At 40.7% G+C, this 13,552-nt stretch overlaps 1 protein-coding gene across 1 annotated transcript in view; it reads right to left on the bottom strand.

The window, feature by feature from the left end:
• The window catches only part of SYNE1 (spectrin repeat containing nuclear envelope protein 1), a 334,610-nt gene that overhangs the window by 146,104 nt on the left and 174,954 nt on the right, over window positions 1-13,552 (bottom strand). The window contains exons 76-82 of the mRNA XM_018560335.1: window positions 12,103-12,440; window positions 11,205-11,349; window positions 9,897-10,115; window positions 7,998-8,263; window positions 5,462-5,627; window positions 3,105-3,260; window positions 1,428-1,580 (exon numbers count right to left, since the gene is read on the bottom strand). Of these exons, the coding sequence (XP_018415837.1) occupies window positions 1,428-1,580; window positions 3,105-3,260; window positions 5,462-5,627; window positions 7,998-8,263; window positions 9,897-10,115; window positions 11,205-11,349; window positions 12,103-12,440 (1,443 nt within the window). The remainder of the gene's footprint in view (window positions 1-1,427; window positions 1,581-3,104; window positions 3,261-5,461; window positions 5,628-7,997; window positions 8,264-9,896; window positions 10,116-11,204; window positions 11,350-12,102; window positions 12,441-13,552) is intronic.

Here is a 13,552-nt window from a genome sequence, read left to right as displayed (position 1 = left end):
GGATCGGCTGGGTCGAACTCCTTCTGCACTTCGGGTGGGCCGAACATGCCAAGCATGTTCGGCCGACCCGAAGCCAGCCGCAGCAAGCCAATGTATGGCTGATTTCAGTTGGTGTACGGCTGAAATCAGCCATACAAGCCTGAAGTGAATAGTCAAACAGCGTTCGGCTCACTTCACTTCGGGTCGGTTATTCACACGGCTGCTTTAGGCAGCTTTGTGAATAACCCTCATAGTGTTGTTGTGACCCCCCAATTTATAGTTCATCAGAAGACTCTCCATGCATAGGGAAGAGTTGCAGAGGTACATACTGAACACATAACATGTCATAACATTTTAGGAATACTGGAACCGATCTGAAAGTAGTCATGTTGAGCATAACATTTATTATAGCATTTATATTAATATTTATAGTAAAAATGGTCACACAATGACACCTCTGCATTTGTTAAATGTTCAAGTGTATGTAAACCCTAACAACATACTTTATTTGTTCCCTTTTGCGCTGTTAAATTGATCAGTAAAAACATTTTGCTAGATCTGTTTGCCAAATGTAATTAAAAAAAAACCTGCTGATCTTCTCAGAAACCTTGTGAAGCAATAACTTCCCATGCTCACTGCCTGTGTTGCACTCTTATCAGTTACATTGTTCTCAGCTCTCTTTGTGGATTTCAGAACACCTCGCCCTATGTTCTAGAGATAAGAAGAGTAGAGGTATTCTGTAGTCGTAACACACTTTCTATCCCAGGGTGACAACATTGCACCTCCATAGCTAAATTTCAGCGGGTGAGTGTTGTCACTATAGGACAGAAAGTTTGTTACTGGAATAATCTCCAGGTTAAAAAAAGTAAATAACTGAAAACAGAAAAGTAATTTAGCCATTACATCTAATGACTGATAACCTGCACTAGATTGAATTTTTATTTTTGGGCTTAGATATGCTTTTTATCACTTTCACCCCCATATATAAAGGTCCAAGATTTTTAATACAACTGGATTCTCCTATGACCTTTCATTTGTGTCAGTAGCCTTGTATAGATCTTCTAGAGTAGCTATAATGAAGCCTGGCTGCCTAGTACAAATATAATGTCAGTCCTAGTGAACAGAAACTATACCACTTTGTTGCAGCTGCTGCAGAAAGCTGCACCTTTGCTTCACACATGTGAACTGCCCCTCCTGACCACAGAGCGGATAGATGTAGGCACATTATTATTATTATATAGGATTTATAAAGCACCGCCAGTTTGCGCAGTGCTTTACAAAAGAAAGGGAGATGGTACAGTTACAATGCAATTTAATACAGGGGGGTTAGGAGGGTCCTGCAAGTGAGAGCTTACAATCCTAAAATGAGCCTTAATATGGCTCTTATTTGCAGCTGAGAAGCAAGTCAAATTACTGTATCTTATCTTCAGAGTTTGGACCTTACATACCTTGTGATCTTTTCTAGCTTGAGCCACATCGCTTGCTTTCTCTTTGAGTTTTTCCAAAATGACAGTCAACTCTTGTTCAACTTCTGCAGCTTGCTGACTCAGCTCCTGGTACAGCACTTGATTCTGCTGTGCTTCTTTCTGCTTCGTTTGAATCTAGAAGATGGACATTATAAGAAAAGTATAATGTATAGTGTGTATCTTAAAGTAGTTTTTATTCTGTTTATTGTACAAAAATTGTACAGAATTATAAATAGTCCCATTGCATTCGTACAAGGAGTCAATAAAACAATAATTCATAAATAACAAAAAAAAAATCAAATTGCACACATGACAGTGTCCCACATGTTTGTCTGAATATCCATGCTAAGCAAAGAGTATCATAGGGCATAGTCATATCTAAATGGAGATAACAATGAAATGGCAAATAAGTTAATTAGTTAGAATCCAATGTGAGTGTGTAGTTACGCCAAGGGTCCCAAATATTATAGAACTTTGGGCAGTTATGCCTTTATATTTGACTTTCTTGTAGGAGATTAAGGCTTCCTTCACACTTTGTAAATATTCCATTTAAAACCGGCTTCTGTCACCCATTCAAGTTAATGACTTGGTGACAGCAGGTGTATCTGTAAGTAGTACTACGCATGTATGTGATACAGTTACATTCGGTTTTGAACAGATCAGTGGGTGCATTCAGGAACAGTGATATATTTGAAAACTGCTTACAGATGCAGCTGCAGCTGCAGTCACCCAGTGTAAACTTGAACGCATAACAGTGGCCACTTCTAAATGAAATATTTGAGATTCCTTTAATCCAAAATGCATATTCACACATAGTATGAATGAAGCCTAACTGATTTACAAGAAGTTACAGAAATGTAAAGATATGTACATTACACTACAATGAGTGGCCTCTCTTTGCTAACTCCATTCAAAACCTTTTTATTAACAGTCGAACAGCCGGCTCCATGCTGATTGGCTGGCAATCCGGCTTCCCGGCCAATCAGCATCTAGCCGGTTTCCTGGCCAATCAGGGAGGCGGGTCATTACTTGCTGCCCGTCTTCCTGGCCAATGCTGATTGGCTGGGAAGCCGGTCTCCCAGCCAATCACAATAGAGCCAGCCAAACAACATGGAGCTGGCATTCTAGGCAATCAGGAAGCCAGACAGCATGTAATGACATTCCGCCCAGATTCCTGATTGCCCGGGAAGCTGGCTCCATGCAAAGTATCGGTACTCGTACTCAATACTGGAAAAAAACGGTATTGGTGCATCCCTACTTAGAATCTTTGTCAGGTTTCAGCACCCTTTATGTCCCTTATTGGGAAGATTTCCTCTTTACATTCCCCCTTCCTTCCTGATAACAAAGGAAGTGATGGGAAATCTCCCCAACAGTGACAAAGAAAAAAAAGACATTACATACACCACTATTTCTTGTATGAGCACTCTGTTTAAATGTACTCAACACTGTACTGTAGGTGCAATAATAAACTGTATAAAGGAAAAACTAATTTAGATATATCCTATATAGACATAATAGAAGCTAATTACTAGAACCAGACCATGGCAATATCTACTAGGATTTGCAAAGTATATGGGAATGCACCCCAAATGATATAAACATCCACTCGTCAAAATTAAAGTACTTGTTAGTTTGATAAAACCATAGCATATTAAGTACCTCCTCATTTATACTGGCCAGTGCTAATGCCACTTCAGCAAGCAGTAATGAGATTTCAGATGGCAGAATGGCATACATCTCCAAATACTTGTTCTGCTGCTCTTCAGACAATTTCTCCACTTTGCGACGATGAGAATTCAGTTCTTCCTGCAGACCCTGAGAAAGAGGAAAATTAGCATCTTTTATCATGCAACAATCATATTCACTAAAGCTGAGCTCTGGACTGGAAAATAAAGAAATTCTCTTGCGGTGGGGCCCCCTGGTCCCATTGAGCCTCCTCTCTAAAATCACCCCTGCCTTCACCTAAATTGACGTCAATGAGGTCTACAGCCTGGAGACCCACATAGAAGAGAAGAGCACAGGAGCCTGTCAGAGCTGAGGCTCTGGTAAGTATTACAACCTCTTCATCTCCCCCCTAGAATTACCAAGGAGGGTGAGGGTAGGGCCACTGCAAGGGTTTTTTTTTTCCCTCCAAGTCAGAGTTCAGCTTTCAATATTTAAATGTATTTAGCACAGCAAAAGTAGCACCAATATGTAAAAAAGTTTAGTACAGTGAAAGTAGAACAGACTTACGTCTTCGTAGAATTGTCAATATTCGTAAAAGAAAATCACAATCTCATTAATAATTGTAAAATTTACATACTGTATAATGCAATGTGGTAGTCTACATGCATATATACAAGCAAACAATATCTTCCAGGTTATTCACAAAAGGGTGAAGAGTTTGGAGAAGGCATGAAAAGTGAACAATCTAGGTCAACATAGCTGAACTGGAAAGTGAGCTGAATTGGAGAATTTTTCTCTTTTTTTAGGCCTAGATTGTTCCCTTCTCCTGCCTTCCAAACTCTTCACCCTTTAGAAAACCCTGTTAGACATTTAAATACAATACAAAGTTGAACAAACTTGCTCATGGTTTTCTTTCAGAAAACAACAATGCAGACAGACTAAACATTAAGAGAGTCAAACGCTACATCATGTAAAGATCACAAGCGTTTGGAATGTTCAAAAGCAGATAACACTGCTCAGCAAATTTATAACAAAAACTATCTGCTAACATCTATGGAAAACATTACGCTCACCATGCTCTAATAATGTTCTACTTTCAATATGAGTAAACCGGGTAAAACAAATGACAGATAGAATAAGTGATAAGTAAACCAGAGATAATAATCACTGATATGTGAAAAAGCAAGGCTGAAATTAGATGTTTCTGCATCTGACAAAAGGTATGCCTATTAATTCATTTTAGATTTATTGACACTACTAACTTAAAGCTGAATGCCAGCATTACTTTCAGCCTTGCACAGTTAGCTTTGTTTTAGTCTTGCACAGTTGTACAGGCTCCTATACTAAAATGCTTAGGTGTCTGTTTAATAAACTGTGATAAAGCCTGCTTTATCACAATTTGCCTTTTCTCCCCAGATCACGGTGATATTTTATCACCGCTGGAGAAAAGTTTGAGCCTGTTTAAGTGTTTAATTCACCGCGGTGATATACGTTGATAAACAGCAGTAAAATATCACCACAATATGAGGAGAAAAGGCTGGAGAGAGGACTGGGAAAGGCTTTTCTAAGATACACACAGATATTCTTGGGAGAAAACGTATGATCCTGATAGACAGAGTCATAAGGTATTCCTCCCACATACGTGAATTAAAACTAAGAACACATAAAAAGCCCTTTTCCGTTATTTGTATTAAAGAAAGCCCCCTAAACATTAGTGTTATGATAATGAAACTTATGAGAGGTAACTGTTTTTGCACAGTAAAAAAAACATGTTTTCTGGGGTTTTTTTGCAGCGCACTGTTGTACACTGAATTGAATGAAGGAGTTTTTTCTATATTCATTTGCCTTATTCACATGTCCAACGCAGGCTCAACACAAGTGCAAATAGAAAACATTTGTATTCTGGGTGTCCTGTTCACATCATAACACTGCATTGATATGTGATGCATAAAAATTTTGCACAGCACAATGTAACTCACTGCATTCCCCCGCAATGCACTGGGGTGCATAGAATTAAATGAAGTGTGATTTTGTGTCACTTCAATAAAGTTTAAAATAAAAGTAAACAGTGTGATGCGTTGTAACACATCACACCACCCCTACACAGCCCAGACCAGTGCACACACAATTTGCAGGCAATTCTCCTTATGAAGGCACTTAGGAAGTAAACATGAACCAGCACAATAAATCTGTTGCTATATGCACTAGAAATCAGGGATACAACAGTATAAAATACACTGATAATGCGACCAAATGGATACATTTCCCCCAGTTTGCTTAGGAATGGCTACTCTTCCAAGCAAAATACAAGTGGAACAACCTTCTGCTTTAACATTCCTACAGTATAGTACCTGCCAATCCTCGATCTGCATGCCCATTTCTGATGCAGGGTCCAGCATCTTGTCTTGCGTATCCTTGATCCAGGCTTTAACTGCATTCAGCTCTTTCTCCACATCCTCACGTTCCTTCAGTTCTTGCTCTACAAATTTCTTGCTCTTCTTTACTTTCTGTTGCATACTTTAAGAAATCAGGATGAAAGGCAAGCATGAGATATGGTGTATGCACATTTTTGGATTTGATTTTAGAAACAACAAACTGATGATTAAGGTGAAAGTAATTTTTGACCAGCACGGGTTCCAGATTTGTGGATAGGCCACATGGGCTGAAGACTAGAGCAGCTACATTTCAAGTGGCAAGCTGTCTCTTGATTTATTGCTACCTAATTCCTTGTTAGCATACAGGCATAAATCAAAAGAACGTTGGCTATGCAAATCATGTAAAATGTGTCTCTAAAATTTCAGGTTATAGAAAAATTACAATAGGGGCTCATGCTCAAGACACAGAAGCAAGTCATATTGAGTATGCTTTGATGCGCTTTGTAACTGAATTGACTCATGTTTTGCAGTTCAATCTCTTAAGGATTTAATTCAAGCTGCTTCTGAACTGCTTCCAGTTGCTTTTGCATTCACATTGACCTGCGTGGCCTAGAAAATTGTCTCAAATGCAAACAAAAGCCAAAATTGGCCTTAGGCGGAGCACAAATACACGTTACCTCTGCTTGTATGCATGGCACACATATACATATTGCATAAAGCGAACCATGCAGTAAAATGCAACTTAAACTTATATTGTCAGGGCCCCTACCCCTTTAAAAATAACCTAATGTTAGTAGTTCCAAAATGTATTAAAAAAAAATCTAAAAAGATCAAGACTTACCTTTTCAATGGGGTCTATTCACGAAGCAGCCGAAAGATCTAGCCGTAGCTTCGACGGATCCTTCGGCTAGCTTCGGCCCCAGGACCCCTTCGGCTCAGTAGAACCGAAGGGCTGCTGTACGGGCTATTCACTATAGCCCGTACAGCTCCCAAGTCGGCCGAGCGGCTCAGTCGAGCCAAAAGCATGTGCTGAGCCGCGCTGAAAGCAGAAGCTGGCCGAGCTTGCTTCTGACAGCTGGGCGGAGCCAGCCGTGATGTTACGGCTGGCTCCGGCCACTTACAGAGAGATCAGCGTCCCTGGTTACCAGCTAACCAGGGACACTGATCTCCAGATAGCAAACTCTCCCGGGCGCTCCGGGAGTCTCCTGCTCCCGGCCGCCAAGGAGAGAAACACTGCTTTTACTATGTCCAGGATCCGTCTGTGTGTGGTGGCTCTTGATGCACTGACTCCAGCCTCAGTCCACTCCTTGTGAAAGTCCCCAACACTTTTGAATGGCCTTTTCCTGGCAATCCTCTCCAGGCTGCAGTCATCCCTGCTGCTTGTGCACCTTTTTCTTCCACACTTTTCCCTTCCTCATAACTTTCTATTAATGTGCTTTGATACAGCACTTTGGGAACATCCAACTTCTTTTGCAATTACCTTTTGAGGCTTTCCCTCCTTATGGAGGGTGTCGATTATGGTTTTCTGAACAACTGTCAGGTCAGCAGTCTTTCCCATGATTGTGATTCCTACTGAATCAGACTGAGAGACCATTTAAAGGCTCAGGAACCCTTTGCAGGTGTTATGGCTTAATTAGCTGATTAGAGTGGGACACTTTGAGCCTAGAATATTGCACCTTTTCACAATATTCTAATTTTCTGAGATTGTGGATTTGGGGTTTTCATGAGCTGTAAGCCATAATCATCACAATTATGACAATCACGGCTTGAACTATCTTGCTTTGCATGTAATGAGTCTATCTCATATATTAGTTTCACCTTTTAAGTTGCATTAGTGAAATAAATGAACTTTTGCACGATATTCTAATTATTCGAGTTTCACCTGTATATATACACACACACTTTCTCCCCAGATCCCAACCAACAATGATGTCCAAAGAAATGGATAACATTTGAATTTCTTCTACTGCTTGTGCCACCATGTAGCTTTGGATGAGCAGTAAAGCTCTCCTTAAGTAAAATGCATAGGTTCACTTTGAACTATACCACTCTACTAGGTTACAAAAACTTTGCACTGGTGTGATATCATCTTAATCAGCAGACTTTGTTGATTATTTATTAAGGTAAATATATGGGCACGGGCAAATTACAAAAAAGTTGTTTTGGGAAAAATTACAGGAAAATGCATTTTTTTATCATATTTATTATGTATTCCCAATAAAAACCAAGGAAATAAAAATATAAGTATCCAAATGTGTTACTGAAACAAAGCCCAATCTATCTGATGTATGATATTTTAGGGTAGACTACAAACAATATAAGTTATAGTGTGCAGAAGCAAGACATTATTATAAATAAAATGCTCTAGGAATCAAGGGGATTTAAAGACAAAACGGCTTGGGGGACTCAAGTAGCTAAAGATTATAGGAGATTAAAGTGATTGGGTTAACATCTACTTCAAAACTTAAATGACTATGCACTATAGCCACATTTCCCAGTACAGCTTTCTTACTTTGAACATCTGTCAAGCATGGCTTTCATTTCTTGAATGACTGGCAGGTCTTCAAAGGCAGCTGGTTCAGTTGCAGAATCTCGCAGGACACCATTCAGTGCATGTTGTCTAAGATGACTGACTGCAGAGAACTCCTGCTCCAACTCACGAGAAAAGGTTTCATGGTTCTCCAGTAGCTCAACCAGTTCAGCTTTCATAGCCTTTTCTGTGCAGCTCTCTGGTAGGCGTTCCTGAAGCTGATCAATTGCCAAGGTGGATTCCTGTATCTGAAAATACAAAAAACAGACTGCTTAAGCATCTGGTTTCCCTACACCACTCTCTCTGAAGGCACCTATATCAAAACGCATACTATCCTCAAAAGTATAAGTAAATATCATACAAATAATTAGGTTGCTGATGGGGAGCAATCAAAACTATTTTTAGAATTTTCTCATTTGACACAAGACAGGTTATAATGTATGTATAGTAGTGATGCCTAATGACTCTGCTTTATTCTTACTCTTACTGACACTGTTACTCTACACACCTGACTTAAACTATAAACTTAAACTGCCTTCATTGCCCACCCCACATAACAGGAGTCTGACAATTGGCCATTCAGGCCTAAATACTGTCACATGTGGGGGTGATCTGGAAGCCCCACTCTATTAGATCAACAGAGTGAGGGCTTCAGCAGAGCAGGAAATCGGGATGGATTGCATATAGGTGAGTATAGCTTGCTGCTGGAGTGGGTTATGAAGGGGAAAAGTGACACTCTGTTTAACCCAATACAGCCTTTTTGAGTCTAACAACATTTAGGGGTCTATTCACTAAGCTGCCGTAGGCAGCCGAGTGACTAACCTACCCGAAGCGAAGTGAGCCGAACGTTGTTCGGCCATTCACTTCAGGCTGGTACAGCTGAATCCAGCCGTATATCTGCTGAAATCAGCCGTACATCGGGTGGCTTCGTGTGGCTTCAGGTCGGCCGAACATGCTCAGCATGTTTGGCCGACCTGAAGTGCAGAAGGAGGTCGACCCAGCCGATCCAACATCTTTATCGGCTAAGCCGAACCTCCGGCAGGCTACTCGCTGCTGTTCAGCCTATTCTCATTCGGCATTGGGCTCGGCTGTTCTGCTCGGTACCTCTGTGGTACCGAACAGAATAGAAAAACAGTTTAAAAAGTAGTACAAAAAAATAGAAAACGATTGTGCGGAGCTAGCAGTGATAGCTAGCTCCGCCCAACTGTTTTCTATTGGCCTGGCTGTTCTGCTAAAAAAAAAAAAAAGGATCACCATAGGAATGCATAGCTAGATTCCTATTGGCTATTTCACTTTGCAATAGCCAATAGCAAACTAGCTATTGCACCCGCCCTGTGCTGCTGTTAATCACCAGAGGGGGACAATATTACACACTGAGAACACGGAGAGGCCGCTCTCAGTGTGCAATGACAGCATCCCTGGTTAGCTGGTAACCAGGGACGCTGATCTCTCTGAAAGTGGCCGGAGCCAGCCGTGAGATGACAGCTGGCTCCGCCCAGCTGTCAGAAGCAGGCTGTCGGCCTGCTTCTGAATAGCCTGTACAGGAGCCCTTCGGTTCTACTGAACCAAAGTGGTCCTGTGGCTGAAGCTAGCCGAAGCTACGGCTAGATCCTCCGGCAGCTTAGTGAATAGACCCCTTCATTTCAGCATTCCTGATATACAGATGATCACTTGAGGAATCATTTACAAAATATATGAACTAACTCTCAAAATATGGAACAACTATGAAGTAAAAAAGGGAACATTTAAAAGATTACTTTTAGGTAAATGCTACAATAATAGCTCATATACAGTATGTACTTGCTAAAAACAGTTTCACTCTGAAGTAATTTTTGCTTATAAAAAGCATGGTTACACAGCTGCCATACCAAGAATTGTTACCTTATTACTGAGCTCTTTCCACTCTTGTAAAGCCTCCTCCAGTATCCTTTCCTGTTCACGTGCTGTACTGCGGAGCCTGGTCCATCTCTGCCACACTGTTGTCATTGACTTGCTGATAGTTGCTTTGCTGGCGTTATCCCCAAGTTTTTCCATTGCTGATGCCTTCTCCTCAAGAGCTGTGATTTTCTCATGAAAGGAATTCACCAGTGTTACCAAAGTCTACAAAGTAAATAACAAGTGCAGGTCATTATTGGTGGCTTCACATTGAAATAAAGCATGTTAAATCACAATCTTCCCACATTCTTTTTAAGGTGCAACATTTCTTTGTTTGAGATTGTGCTCCTTACATTCACTACAGGTTCTTATAGATCACTTTTTGCCAGGCAGCTACCATTTGGACAGTGGCAGACATTCCTGACAGATTGTCCCAGGGAAGATAATCTCCTAGACTGGATTTTTCTGTCCAGCAGTTTTTGTTGGGGTGTGTGGACATTCCTAATCCCTTTCCCATAAGCATCAGTATGTTTGTGTTAATATATTAAAGGAGAACTATGACATGAGTGATTTCCACTCATGTCATAGTTCTAAGCCGACCTGTGACAATGAGACTGTCACAGGTCGGCTCAGTAGATCGGGAGGTGAGGGAAAACATACCGGGTTCCCTCACCTCTCGATCCTGTCACGGCTCTCTGCCGTGACAGGGGGAGGGGCTGGATTCCCCTCTCCCCGCTCCGATCTGCCAGCGCTGACTGGCGGAACGGACGGGGAGGGGGCGGGTACAGCTGGCTCTGCCTCTAGGTAGGCAGAGCCAGCTGTCACTCACGCAGCTGGGCGGATCCCGTCATCTAAGTCGGGATCCGCTCCAGGTGCGGCGTCTCAGTATACCGCGAGCTGTAGCTCGCGGTATACTGAGCTTAGGGTGACGGGAGGACGCTAGTTTGTGTCCTCCCATTACCCCAAGGAGGACTATGGGGAAAAACACTGACCCCATAGTTCTCCTTTAAATTAAAAGTGTTCAGGTTCATGGTATCTACACTATTCGATTTTGCTTTTACAAATCCTCACATTACTTGTCTTACCAGGGGAAAATATGTGGCCAGTACTGCTGCATAGGAGTCCAAAAGGACATGGGAGATACCAGTGGCCAAGCAATAAAACAGCAGGTATGCCCTTCTTTCTGCTTCCCATTATCTTGCCCCTCCTGCAAAACCCCTCCTGCAAAACCAAACCCCACTAAATAATCTTTTGTTAAAGGTCATTATAGACTCCAGGAACCAAGAGTAAACCAAAAGCATTTACGCCACTTACCTTGTGAGCCAGAAGCTTCTCCTCTGTTTTGTGACATGAAGCATCTTTAGCCACAGAAAACTTAGACAACTTCTTCTCAGCCTCATTCAGAGATATAATAACCTGGTGTCTTTCCTCCTGGTATAAATTCCACTGGACAGTGCATCTATGATCAACAAATTCAGATGTGAAGTGCATTGTAATATCATAAAGTTAAATGAAGCCTTTAAAATTTATATTAAAAAGTTAACTTTTTTCCAATCACAGAACACTAATCAGATTCCACTTGTTTTTGGTACGTGTGGTGGCCCTTGCTACGTAGGTTTGTCCATCCCAGTATTTAAAGAGTCAGCTCACTTAAGAGACCAGTGGTGACACGAGATGAGAAAATTTGTACTACAGGGCAACAATGGGTACCTCCCCTTTGTGGACTCTTGCTCCTTCTGCTGTAGCCCCATAATGTAAATAACATGAAACAACCAACAAAAAGGATGAGTCATCATACTCTACTGACTGTAATAAACAAGTTTGAGTCTAACAGATCTCCCCTTCTCTCTGCTTCAAGCTATACATATCAGTGCCATGTGAGTTCTCCAGATATTCCTATTGGGAGATATACTACAGGGCCCATGAAATGGAAAAGTCACACAGGGGAGTGGAACTGCAGATGAACCTATCCAACCCCAGCTGCAGGTGAAGAATGATCTCCTATATTATTTGGCCATGTAAAACACTGAAGACCCATATTTTACTTCAAAATCTATTTGTGTCATCTATAACAAGGGAAACTTGGTTCGGTAAAAGTTGCAGTTTAACTCAAATGTGTTGTTTTAGGAGTTGCACCGCCATTTTATGCTTAAAGCGCAAAACAATGCAAAAAAAACATCCCATTTATATACAAGCAGAATAGCTATAGTACCTTCTCAGCAAATCTAACTGAGCTTGGGCTTGCTCCTTGGTTTCCTTTCCTTTCTTTTTCAGTGAAGCTACAGCTTGTTTGAAATGATCTTGTCCAGATTTCTGCACACAAAGTTCAAGCTCAGACACCAGAGTGCGCAGTTCATCTAAAAGTCCATTGAATTTGCTTTCTGTGCTAAAGAACTCTGTATAGACTTTAAGACTTTCTTCAGCTATTTCAATATCCACACCATTTTCATTTTGCTGGAGTAGTTCCTGCGCTTCTTCAAGCCAGTCAAAAGCAGACTGCACTGCTTGGTGGTACCGGTGACTTGCAATATACATCTTGTCAAGAGTCATCTAAAAACAAAATAAACACAGAAAAGATTTAACAATTTATCAATGTACTATGTACAAACTGTACTTTTATTTCCCTAAATATAGCGCAGGAAATACAATTATTATTTTTACCATTATTGTCATCCATTCAACACCCTTGACCCTTTAGTAATAGATCCCTCTAATCCATCTTTCCTTTTATTAGAAAAGACGTGATCTAAATGTTCAATAAATGGTGTGAAATGTTGCCCTCAACAAAATCAAATAAATGTGATTGATATCAGAAAAATTACCAGTGTGTGTTGCTCCACTATATCTTTATTTTGCTTCTAGTAAATCAGACCTTAATGTGCAGAACAGTTAATTAAACACTGCCTTCTAGCTGGCGGGGCCTAAAGATTTTAAAATGTGCTTCCACTAAGTGCTGGGACTTAAATTTCCACAACACCTATAGGCAGTGGCAAAGCCTGTTACATAGTCATAGGTCATGTGCATTACATTAGCTGGCCATGTGCAAGGTTGTACAGAACATTTTGGTGTTTATTTTGTCATTGCCCAGCCTATAATATTGTGATTGTGTAAATAAGTTGATTTGAGATAACTGTACTTTATCTGATGAGGAGGAAAATATTGTGTGATCAGTGACTGTACAGGTAAAAGCCACCTATTTGCCTGTGCTGCCTATAGCCTATTGTGCGTAATGGTAACTCAACGCTTTCTAGCAATTTTTAACCAATAAATGGTTTAGTTTTTAGGGTACAGTATAAAAATTAATGTACAAAAACATCAGATGTAGAAGCAAATCAAATGCAGCATGCCTTCATGTGCTTCTGAGTTGCTGACGTATTTCTAAATTGCTTCAGTTTGCCTTTCCACTGCTCAAGGAATTGCTTAGAGCTGCTTTAACCAGTTGACATCCGCGGTGTTAAACCCCCTTCCCATTCAGGCAATTTTTCAGTATTCAGCGCTGCGGTACTTTGACATTTATTCCGTCATGCAGCGCTGTACTGAAATGAATTTTATACCATTTTTTGGGGACAGATAGAGCTTTCTTTTGGTGGTATTTAATCACCACTGGGGTTTTTATTTTTTACTATATTAAGGAAAAATTACCGAAATTAAAAAAAAAAAAA

The sequence above is a fragment of the Nanorana parkeri genome, unplaced genomic scaffold (genome assembly GCF_000935625.1).
Source record: "Nanorana parkeri isolate BGI_ZX_2015 unplaced genomic scaffold, ASM93562v1 scaffold450, whole genome shotgun sequence".
Classification (NCBI taxonomy): Eukaryota; Metazoa; Chordata; class Amphibia; order Anura; family Dicroglossidae; genus Nanorana; species Nanorana parkeri.
Note: the sequence above shows the minus strand (reverse complement) of the source record. Positions and strands in the feature narration are given on the sequence as shown.